Source organism: Nannobrachium achirus, assembly GCF_963921795.1.
Source record: "Nannobrachium achirus genome assembly, chromosome: 22".
Lineage (NCBI taxonomy): Eukaryota > Metazoa > Chordata > Actinopteri > Myctophiformes > Myctophidae > Nannobrachium > Nannobrachium achirus.
In genome coordinates, this window is record NC_137829.1 from 30,641,529 (window position 1) to 30,653,799 (window position 12,271).

Consider the following 12,271-nt stretch of genomic DNA (forward strand, 5'->3'; position numbering starts at 1 on the left):
TAAAAGAGGGCGTGACGAGGGAGGTGGGCTGCTTCCATGCTTTTCGCCTTAAAAAGACCAAAGTTAAAAACTTTCCCATAGTCAGATTCAAACCCACATCCTTCAGGTTGAGAGTCCTCTGCTTTACCACTGCACCACTGGGCTTTTCACACCAATGAGAGGTTGGAAGTTATATTTAAAGTGAAAAGGAGAGCCTACAGGTCAATAGATGAACATCCACAGCAAACACCTCTACCCCTGACAGAATGACGGAATCTACTAGACTAGATAGATACACCACAGGGTTCATTATGACAGCTGCAATTTAGATTGTTCTTTAATTAGCACACCGGTACACCCAGAGCATGCTGATAGTTAAAAAAAACTATGCTATTTTAGCATAATAGTTTCAGGTCATTTTTGTTATGCATTTGTGTGTCAGGTCATGATAGCCATTGATGGGGTGAAACATTTGGCTGATTCCAGGCGGGTGGACTGACAGACTGTTAAAGTCCCGTTTTATAGATGTTATGGTTTGGTAACTATCATTGAATATGTTCCTGCCACCTTCTGCTTCATATGATGACCTGCAGACATACCATAGATAGATAGACAATACATTTATTATGGTCATTTTCAATTGCTCTCATGTTTTTGTTACTTGGCCTCAGTTGGACAGCCACTGGTGGCCTATATTCACCGGGCTCCAACACAGAGTGGCTGCCCACTGAGACGGGGTTGACATTTTACTGTGCCAAATTGAAGAAATCTGACTTCACAATGGGAGCGTGTCGCTGTTACTACATGTCATCTTTTCGACACCCGACTCTAACCCTCACCCTAACCCTAACCTCGTGGAGTGAGTCGCTAATCCTCCGGTCGTAATGATGGTCGTTCGAAAGAGCACGATTTTCCCCTTCACAATCACCTATACACTCCTCACTTCTCTGAATTTGGACCTCAGTGGGTCAGTACACTTTTTATATCATGACAAGATCTCAACCTGAACTAATATGTTGTGTAACGTAATATTGGGGAGAAAAAATGGCCAGCCTCCCTCTGACATCAGGGTGCATATTGTTAAATAAATTCTTATTCTTACATATTGAGATTTAATTGAATTCAGCAGAGTTGGCCTCATTTGGCCTCATGCAACAGACCAGGCGTCAAATCCTGACCTCAAAGTTACAGATTACGGCTTTAAAATACGTTTTAGTACCATGGAGTCTTGCGTAACCACTGTGAATGTCTGTTTAACATTATAGCATAAGAGATGCAACACTTTGAGGGCACAAAATGTTTTAATGTAATTAGCAACAAAAGGATTTCAGATAACTAACAAACCAGACTATGTGTGTTTATGATAGCATGTGATACTATAAGCATTGTTATTAGACGCACCACATAAACGCCGGCGCCCCTATTTGGGGCATGTTGAACATTTTTAGAACATGTTCAATTCTTTCATTTTATATTAAAAAAAAATATAGCGAACCTACACACTATCCACAAGCTCACAACATGTCGCACTGCGGCGCGGTGGGAGCTTGCAGATCTGCTATTTTAGTTATTTTTTTAAATCGAGCTTTAAGTGGTTAACCTAGGAACAAGGCTATGCCTCCATTTCCACATACAAGACTGTTTTCTTTTTCCTATTTTTTATGTACAGGAACATTCACAAAAAGAACACTATGCAATAAGAATGTCTGCCCTATTTGATTGAGTTACAAATGAGAAATGATTCACATAGCAAATAAACCATGCACATGAAGAACAGAGGCTCTTCCTCCTCGACACAGTGAGCCACAGGCTCCCGCCGGTCACTAAACACATTTTAAGAACATTTAAAAGGACTACGTCTCCCATCTGCAATCCCAGACTCATATCATTGGTCCTCACTGATGCTCGTCATAACATGGTCCCATTTCTGTCTGCTCACTGTGGGACCTTTTCCACCAAAAGAACCTTGGTTCAAAAACCAGTGCCGTTCAACTTTCCTGGAACCTTGGTTCGTTCTTGCGAACCGGCTTGCGTTTCCACTAGATTGAACCAGATTGAACCAGAGGAACCAAGGATTTTGTGGTTCCCGTTCCGAACCAACTTTTACGGTCTGGAACCAACTCGGTTCTCGGTGGAAAAGCTCACCTCTGGTTCATCCCATAGGTGGGAGAAAGAACCCGAACCGGTTATTTGCCGGTCGAAAAGTGCCCTCAGTCTCAAAGGAGAGCCGGGGACACTTTAGAAGACTGCCTAGCAGAAATGTCAGATTAGATAATGTTTTTAATTCAAGAACAATAGCTTCTATTTCAGCAGGCCAACTATCCAGGAAGTGAAAGGCTGTAGTTTGTCATTGGTAGGCAGATTTCTGAACTACCCAGAATAACCCATCACAAATGGGATGCAGAGGGAGTAGTAGACATCTTAATGAGCATTAAGTGAGGACCAGTTATATGAAGATGAGGTTGGAAATGGATCACGTGTTCCTTTCATGGCTACAAACTGACCCCAAACTCAGTCCTTGTATCTTTGAGCAAAGTGAGGACAAAAAAAAAAAAAAAAAAAAAAAAACATGTTACATCTGACCCCAGGCCAGCCCAGGGGTTTCTTCCGAACCAGAATGACATAATTAAATATTGACTTTTAAGTTAGTAATGCATTATGGCATTCTCATGTCAACGTCTTTGCTCAACTCCGCTTACAATGTACATACGTCCACAACTGACATACAGTAGCTAACAATGACATTTACACCTACTGTACAAAACGGCTTAGAACACACACACACACACACACACACACACACACACACACACACACACACACACACACACACACACACACACACACACACACACACACACACACACACACACACACACACACACACACACACACACACACACACACACACACACACACACTACAGGGAGGGTTAAAGAGCTCGACCGATAAATGTACTTTTTTTGAAGACAACGGTATCTGCAATTATGCGATTAGTCCCGCAGTAATCTGTGCACTTCTTTGCTTGTGCCTTGTATAATAATTAAAGTTATATACTTTTATACTGTTACTGTAAGTATATACTCTTGCTTACTTAATTGAAAATGTTATCCATCAAAAATACTTGTTTATTTGTTTGCCTTTAAGTTAAATCATGGTCATGTCATCAATTCTAAAATTAAATCTTTTTGACAAATAGGGGTCAAAACATCACTAATTGGTTGTCAAGGACTCAGGCTCTATACACGCACGCACGCACGCACTCACACACACACTTTGTCTTTACTATACTTTTGAGGACATCTACGTTTGAGGAAAGCAATTTTATGAACGCCATTCTTAATTTTAACCCTGAACCATTTTTATGCCGAAAATAGGCGATCTACAAGCTCACAACGCGTCGCCCTGCAACACGCTGTGAGCTTGTAGATCGTCTATGTTCGGTTCACACCATTCTAACCGTAACCCCCTAAAAACCTAACCTCTATTACTAAGTATAGTCTCCGCGCGCACACACACACACACACACACACACACACACACACACACACACACACACACACACACACACACACACACACACACACACACAGGTTTTCCTATGTGGCACAGGATACAGGAAAAGTGGTCACCTCCAGGTAAAAATTGTCGATGTTTTCCATAATGTGAGAAAATGGTCTAGGTAATGTAAAGTAAGTATACATGATTTGAACATCACTATCAGACTTACTTTTACCATTCAACTTCTGGTTTATGCCCAAAGCAGGGAGCATTGAAACCATGTCACAGACACGGTTGGATCCAGGGGTCAAGTCAACTAGAGGACAAAAACTGACACCCTAAATCCTCAAACTGCTTCTTCATTGATGAATAATTGATGTAAAAGATGGAATAGCCTCCTAAGTTAGTAAGTAATGCATGGCATTATGTCTCCTCTCAACTCTGCTTATCCTGTACAAAAGTGGACATCCACTGTACATCTACTGCAGTATTGTTGCAGTTCAACCAAAGTCCACGGGGGGGAGCTATTGGTTCAGCTTTTGAACCCGGGGTGGTTTGCAGAAAAGAATCATATTTCTACATATTTTGTAACAATATGTAGCAATTGTAGAAATATTAGACCTTAATTGTCGAATGTTCAAGCGTGTTCACATGTATTCTTTACATTACTTAAGACCACTTTCCACATGGAAAGAATTGCCAATTTAGCATGGTGGTTGCCCACTCTTCCTTGGTGCCCACTCTTGCTTGGTGCCCACTCTTCCTTGGTGCCCACTCTTCCTTGGTGCCCACTCTTCCTTGGTGCCCACTCTTGCGGTCTCCGAGGCACACAGAGCCTTGAGTTTTTAATACTTGTTGATGCCAAAGATGCGGACTCTGTGCAGCTGGGGCAGTTTGGGGATGAGAACGCTGAGCAGGGAGGCTGTGTTGATGACAAAGTGCGTGGTGTCGTATTTGGTGTAGAAACTGGCCAGGAAATATCTGAGGAAGAGACGCGCAAAATCAATCACCAGTGGTTGATATGAAAATTTCATATCATGATTATTGTGACAAAAGAAATCACGATTTATGATATTATTGTGATAATCAAAATCCATTACCCTGGGGCGGAACATTTGCCAAAAAATAGCACAAGCTCACAACGTGGCATTGTGAGCTTTAGATCGTCTATTTTTTGGCAAATACATTTGATAGAGAGTTTGTAGATTGTAAGTAACTTTTACCAATTATAGAGGGTTTAAGTGGTACCGGATATGCAGCTGGTTAAATAAAAGGTGAATTGATCCCAGTGCATGACGGAGGACGATATCACGATAAATTAAATCTCCACGATACGATTATCGTGAGTGTTTTTATCACGATAAACGATAACATCGCTTATCGTCCCATCCCTAGCTGTGATGAGTTGTAAATACGTACAGGATGATTCATGAATAAAGATGAATAAACGTACAGGATGATGGGAGAGATGGTGAAGAACTTCCTGGAGGAGGTGAACTGCACTCCGTAGTCCAGCTGCTCCCAGTGGGTCAGCAGCCTGGCCTTGCCCTGGTCTGGGGTCTCGAAGGGGGTTCCTTTCACCGCATGCATGAACACATACATGCCCTGGTGGGGGTGACACACACACACACACACACACACACACACGCACACGCAGACGCACACACACACGCACACTTTGTATTAAAACCCATTTAGGCCTGGAATTGTTGAATGCTTTAGCTATTGAAAAATAGCAGATCTACAAGCTCGTAGATCTGCTATTTTTGGAAAAAGTCGTGAAAATGTGTGCAAATCTTTGAATGTAATGTATTTTTAAAGCAAACGTTTGTAACTCAAATGTTGCTTCTGGGTGGTCCCTGGAACTAAATATTTTGAGATGGGGGTCCGTGGCCAAATAAATATCATTTTGGGCGTCCTTCACATGAAAAGGTTTGAGAACCACTGACATAGTAGTCTCTCAAGAACAGACTAAATGAGCTACATTTAAGTGAAAAGGACCTTTTCTTTGGCGATGGCTGGCCAGATTGCTGACATACATACATTTTCACGATTTTTCAAAAATAGCAGATCTACAAGCTCGCAGCACGGCACTTGGTGCCGCGCTGTGAGCTTGTATATAAAATTAAAATATTTAGAATCTAAAAACATAGTATTACAGTTTCCAACATTGATTTAACTAGACAGAAAGAAACCTCTGACAAATTGAAAAATGGGTAAGTAAATCAACGCACACCATAATAGCAAACTGGTGGGAAAAAACGATTAGTAGTAAGTTAGTAACAATAACTATAGTGGCGTTTCCATAAAGCCTCTTAATGCGCATTAAGGGTTATTCGCTTAATTTTTTTAATGGAAACACTTCAAAATTCTAATTAACTTTCATTATCCGCAAAAACTTTAATAGCAGTAGTAATACCAATAATTGTGTCTATAATAGCACTTGTACGTTAGTAACAATAACTATTTTGCTAGTAAACTAGTAAATATATATGGGCATAAAAGGGATTCTGGGAAATACCCATATATGGACTTTTACATACGTAGGTGATGTCACCTGTGATATCACCTGTGATGTCACAGTGATGTGTCAAGGGAACCACAGTGTCAGGCGTGACCTTCAGCGATACATGGATATGTGGACAAGATGTGCCGGATGTGTCATCACAGTGACATCAGACCATGAGTCGTAAGTTAGTACCAATAACTGTGTCTATAATCAGTATCATTCAGGTATACTGTAACCCTGACCCTGACTACCAAACCGCTCTAATCCAAAACCCAGCCTGAATCTGAACTTAATTGTAAGTAAATAAAACAACCATTAATACCGTGAGGACCAGTGAAATATTGTCCTCAAATATCTATTTCTCAAATTCTCCTATGCTTTTTGGGGCATCTAGCCCCCACAAGTATCACATGCACATTGCACGTGCACGCAAACAACCCTACAAAGTCACATGGTACAAACTGCATTCTCGTTTGAATGCAATTAAATGCAAAATCATGAGAATTTGTTGCTTGTAGAAGTTGATAAATTGCTCACGCCGGTACTAAAATGAGCACACAGCTGTTGCATTGTGAGGGGAAAACAATGGACTATTTTAAACCAGGCACGAGTGCACATTACTCTTAACAGCCTTTGACACGCAATCCATGCCAACCGCTCTCACATGGGGCCGGTAAATCATGTCACATATCATGTGTGTGAGGACGACCTAGAGAGAGACACTGCATGTTAATGCAAATTACTGTAATTAACCAATCAAGACCGGGAACACATTATTACGCATTATTTTATGCTTTAACCATTTAAAAAATAGCAGATATACAAGCTCACAGCGCGACACCGAGTGCCACGCTGCGAGCTTGTACATCTGCTATTTTTGAAAAATCGTGAAAATGTGTGCAAGTCTTTGAATAATTTGTCTTCTAAAACATTTTTTTTTAAAACCTATGTTTCTATGTCAGTGGTGCTCAAACCTTTTTCATGCCAAGGACCCCCAATATGATATGGTATTTGGCCACGGACCCCCATCAAGATATTTAGTTCCAGGGACCCCCAGAAGCAAAATTTGAGTTACAAATGACCGCTTTAGAAATATGTACATTCAAAGATTTGCACACATTTTCAAAAATAGCTAAAGTATAAAATAATTCCAGGCCTAAAAGGGTAAAGGAACAAATCGTCACTGTCTGGCAGAAACCTTGTATCTCCTTATTCCAACTTTTTTTTTGCCCTGTGTCTTGTGTTGCAAAGAGTGTTGCAGCAAAAGGCTGTGCATATAGGCCATGTTCACTACTTTCAGAAAGTGTGTCAGTGGGTTTTACAAATATTGAACCAATGATAAGCAAACGGTTTCTGCCCAACACACACACACACACACACACACACACACACACACACACACACACACACACACACACACACACACACACACACACACACACACACACACACACACACACACACACACACACACACACACACACACACACACACACACACTATAAACTGGCGTGAATGCATTCAAGACATGAATACAATATGTATCAGAAACTGGCTACCGCGCCTCAGGAAGGATATCTCTGGTTGCCAAATGAGGAATGGAAACGCTCTAGACATAACATGCCAAACTGAGAGATACAAGAAATCACCAATCTCTGCATACATGTGACTCTTAAATGATAGTGGATTTTAGATTAGGTTTTTTAGATAGGCAATTGCATTTGCATTTATTTTTTATTTTTAAGTTTTATATTGCAATGAGCAAAATAAGTCAGTGTTTTAATGGCACCTGTCTTTTTAAACATCTGATCATGCTGACAGCTGAATAATAATTAATCTAGGGAATGGTATTGAATGTTTACTGCTTGGCTAAAACTGACACATTTACAGTCATACTGTGTAACCTTTTCAAATAAACTAGTTATTCTTTCCCTGGTATATTTTTCAAAATAACCATTCCACATAAATGTGTTTTTTTGGCAACTTCTCTAAACACTATTTTAGTTGCAAGTGCTCTATATATTACGATCAGAATATAGAGCTTTTTAACACTTGAGACCAAATGCTATTTAACACCCTTAAATAAACAGACATGCTCGAAAAGTGTGAAAAAAATATTTTTTCACTGCATCTTTAAGAAGCCATTTAGGCCTGAACACAAATTATTTTATGCTTTATCTATTAAAAAATAGCAGATATACAAGCTTGCAGCTCGGCACTCGAGCTTGTAGATCTGCTATTTTTGAAAAATCGTGAACATTTGTGCAAGTGAACTTTGAATATTTTTGACACGATTCTTCTCAAACTCGTTCATGTCAAGGACCCCACAAAATGACATGTATTTGGCCACGGACCCCATCTCAAAACATGTTGTTCCAGGGACCACCCAGAAGCACATATTTGAGTTACAAATGTTCGCTTATAAAAAGATATATTCAAAGATGATTAAAAAAAAAGAAAAAAAAATGATCCATAAGTATATTGTATATCTGCTATTATTGAATAATTAAAGCATTAAATAATTCTAGGCCTAAATGGGTCAACAGTAGGGATGGGACGATAAGCGATATTATCGTTTATCGTGATAAAAAACACTCATTCACAGATTTAATTTATCGTGATGTCGTCCTCCGTCATGCACTGGGATCAATTCACCTTTTATTTGCAGAGCTGCATATCCGGTACCACTTAAACCCCTCTATAATTGGTAAAACGTACTTATAATATACGTACTTGATACAGTAGTTTTTTTCACTCTATCAAATGTCTTGGCCAAAAAATAGCCTTGTAGATCTGCTATTTTTTGGCAAATGTTCTGCCGATAATATTGTAAATCGCGATATTTCTTTAGTCACAATAATCGTGATATGCAATTCTCCTATCGTCCCATCCCTAGTCAACAGCAGGCGTCAGGAGGGCAGCGTACCAGGTTGTGTATGACGTTGGTGAGGGTCCAGACCACGGGCACGCTGAAGAAGGGGATGCTGAGCAGCACGATGTGCAGCATGCCCACGCCCAGCGCGTACGTCAGCCAGATGCCCCTGCTGTTCATCACCCGCGTGTTGGGGTTCACCTCGCTGTGCGCCACGCCCACGTTCATCCTGCCCTGCACGCACGCACACACACACGCACACACGCGCGCGCACACACACGCACGCGCAAGCACGCACACACACGCACGCACACACACACGCACACACAATACAACCACGTTTTACTTTGATATCGTTGCCTTCCAGCAGAAACCTCTTATCTGCATTTTCTAACTTTTGGTGTTTTTTTCGTCAGTTAATCCCCTACTTGATCATACTACAGCATCCCACAAAATAATCAAGAGTAGGAGATCTAAAAGATCGATCTGTAGTCGATCTGCTAGTTTTGCCATTTTTGAATTTGGATCCTGAAATGTAACGGTTTTGGGGACAGATTGCAAGGCTGTCAATCCAGCTCTTTAGTCTTTAGTATACAGAAAATACCTTTTCAGGTGGGTTGCCAATTTCACCCAATCAGGAGTTCTCTTGGATGATATTGGTATCCCGTCCTGAAAATGCATTTTACCGGTATGTTTACTAAAGCGCTGGAGAGACAGCCAGAACAGAAAATCCCGTTATTGAACAAATAACTGATAGAAAATGATTACAATGGCAATATAAAGCTATTTAATACTTATATTTAAGAATACAATATGACTTTAAGCTCTTCTCTTTTAGAAGATGAAGTAGTGTTTTAGGTGCAGTTGAACCTTACCCTTGCTGTGACTCCAAGACTGATAAGCTCAAGCAGGTCTGGTGCTGTCCTGCTCACCTTTGCCCTCTGGTATGCTGAGCTATGCGGACGGAGACACACACAGAAAACTCCGTTTGTCAACAACTTGGCCTGTCACAATTACTGCATAAATATTGAAGATAATTGCAATTATTTTGCATAATCATGACATACTGTAGTTGCATTCATCCGTGTAAATTCATGTGTTGAAAATGTCCATGTACAGGTCACTGTCAGCCATTTCTTTGTACATTCAAATTATTCGTCATACATGTACCTGCGCACTGTGCAATATTTGTTTTTTAAAATCTAAAAGGTAAACAGAAATGTCATTATTTTCATGACAATTAATCGTCAGCAAAAAGAAAATGTCCATGATGGTGACAACCCTATGAACAACACACTGGCTGGAGGATTCCTACGTGTCTGAGCAGCTCAGACAGATTGTGGGACAGACAGACAATCTTTCCATTTCCAGATAACAGCTGCATGCCAAAGAGTCAAGACTAGACTGGCCACCCTGAGTCTGAGAGCATTATGTATGACTTGTGTAAAACAGTGGTTCTCAACAAGGGCTGTCACAATTATTACATAATCGTCTAATCGTGATTTTTGGACATAATCGTGATTATTTTTCATAATCGCCATAATCGAGATTTTTGGACATAATCGTGATTATTTTTCATAATCGTCATAATCGTGATTTTTGGACATAATCGTGATTATTTTTCATAATCGTCATAATCGTTTCCATGTTGAAAAATGTTCATATATTTAAATAAAAGTTCCAAAATAGTGGAAATAGCAGATCTACAAGCTCACAGCGCGTCGCATCGCGCCGCGTTGTGAGCTTGTAGATCGGCTATTTCCACTGTCAATGTTCTTTTTTAAGTATAAAGTTGTCAAATATGTCAGTAATTATGTGTCATATCTACCATGTGCAACTTAAAAGCAGAAATGTAATTGTTAACGACAAAAACACAATTAAATCGTTAATCGCAATTGTTTGAGTGACAAATAATCGTCATGTAAAATGTCATAATCGTGACAGCCCTATTCTCAACCTTTTCAGGCCACGACCCCCCCAAAATAATCATATTTCAACTGGGGACCCCCCCACCCTGACGTTGAGGCATTACATTTTGTATAACACAGTTCTATAGTGAGAATAGCAGATCTACATGCTCACAATGTGTTTCTGCCTCTAAAATTTGACAATTCAAATTGTCACTTTAGTTTAGAAATGTCCAGATACCCTCCATACACTTAAACTTGATGTTGGTTTACTTTGTTTACTGTTGAGTGAGAAAACAATGTTGCACTTTATACCCCCTGGCCTGGGGTCCCGACCCACAGGTTGAGAACCACTGGTGTAGAGTACAGTTCATAATAAAAAACTATGTTAATGAACATTCAACCTGCCATGATCAAAATCACGATCTTGGGCATATCGTCATCATAGGCAGAGATCTAATCTCATGTACATAGCTGCTGCTCTGTGGACCAAGCAAAGTGCTACCATCTTTGTGTCTAAAGGCCAGACCAGACCTGTGCAACTATTGGTAACATCTTGCAACAAAACTCTTTTAAAGGACAACTTTGTTTTTTTACAACAAGGGTTCATATATTATATAGTCATTAGAGAAAAGAAAAGATGAGTGTTGAAATGTTTTCATTTACTTCTAAGTCTTTGTGATTTTAACGACTTTGATTTGCAAGCAAGTGGCTAATTATGTACGTATCTTTAGACATAATAAGCCCATTCCCAAGATGCAACGCAATCTTTCACGGGCAGATGTGACTTATGGGGGCTGGTGTAAATAGTAACAAAGAAATTGTCCGCTTATTGTGTCTAAAAATACATATTTAGCCACTTGTAAGCATGCCCCCAACCACTGAAATCAAAATAGTTAAAATGGCTAAAACGATAGAAAGCAGTAAATGAAAATATTTTCTTTTCTCTAATTACAATCTAAAATATGAACCCTTGTGCTTGAAGTTGTGCTTTAAGGCCAGACCGCACCAATGCAACTCCTAGGAAGTTAGCTGCCATTGGGGGAAATGGTTGCAAGGAGTTGCGAGTGCGACTATAGCAGCTGTACCAGCTGGATACCTTAGATTTTTGACTATCAATGACACATTTCCCTTTACTGTTTGATTTATTTTTCTCCTTGCTCCATAACGGTTGCCCCCCCCCCCCCCTTTCTTTTCTTTTTCTCTTTCTCTGAAAACAACAAAAAAATTATGTTTCCGTGCGAGGCACAAAAATACATTTGACCCACTTATTTACACCTGCAGACCTGTGATGTGACAAAGTTGATTCTGAGCATTTTGGAACGATAGTGAAAATAGGCTATAGGCTTCGCTTCCCAACCTGTCGCAATGCGACGTGTGATGAGAGTGTAAATCGGCTAATGTAAGTATAAAATAAGGTGCTAATTGTTAAAAGCGTAATACTAAAGCACTAGGCCCATTGGCTGCCTGTTCTGTTCTGTGCACGTGACTATTTGGGATTCA

At 40.1% G+C, this 12,271-nt stretch overlaps 1 protein-coding gene across 2 annotated transcripts in view; it reads right to left on the minus strand.

The window, feature by feature from the left end:
- Window positions 1-1,298: 1,298 nt before the first annotated feature.
- ormdl1 (ORMDL sphingolipid biosynthesis regulator 1) overlaps window positions 1,299-12,271 on the minus strand; it is a 13,308-nt gene continuing 2,335 nt past the window's right edge. Inside the window, exons 2-5 of one of the 2 annotated variants that reach the window (XM_080752473.1) lie at window positions 9,737-9,815; window positions 8,916-9,095; window positions 4,934-5,085; window positions 1,299-4,461 (exon numbers count right to left, since the gene is read on the minus strand). In XM_080752473.1, coding sequence (XP_080608599.1) covers window positions 4,326-4,461; window positions 4,934-5,085; window positions 8,916-9,089 — 462 coding nt within the window. In that variant the 5' untranslated portion in view covers window positions 9,090-9,095; window positions 9,737-9,815 and the 3' untranslated portion in view covers window positions 1,299-4,325. The remainder of the gene's footprint in view (window positions 4,462-4,933; window positions 5,086-8,915; window positions 9,096-9,736; window positions 9,816-12,271) is intronic. The other variant, XM_080752474.1, reaches the window with a different exon arrangement.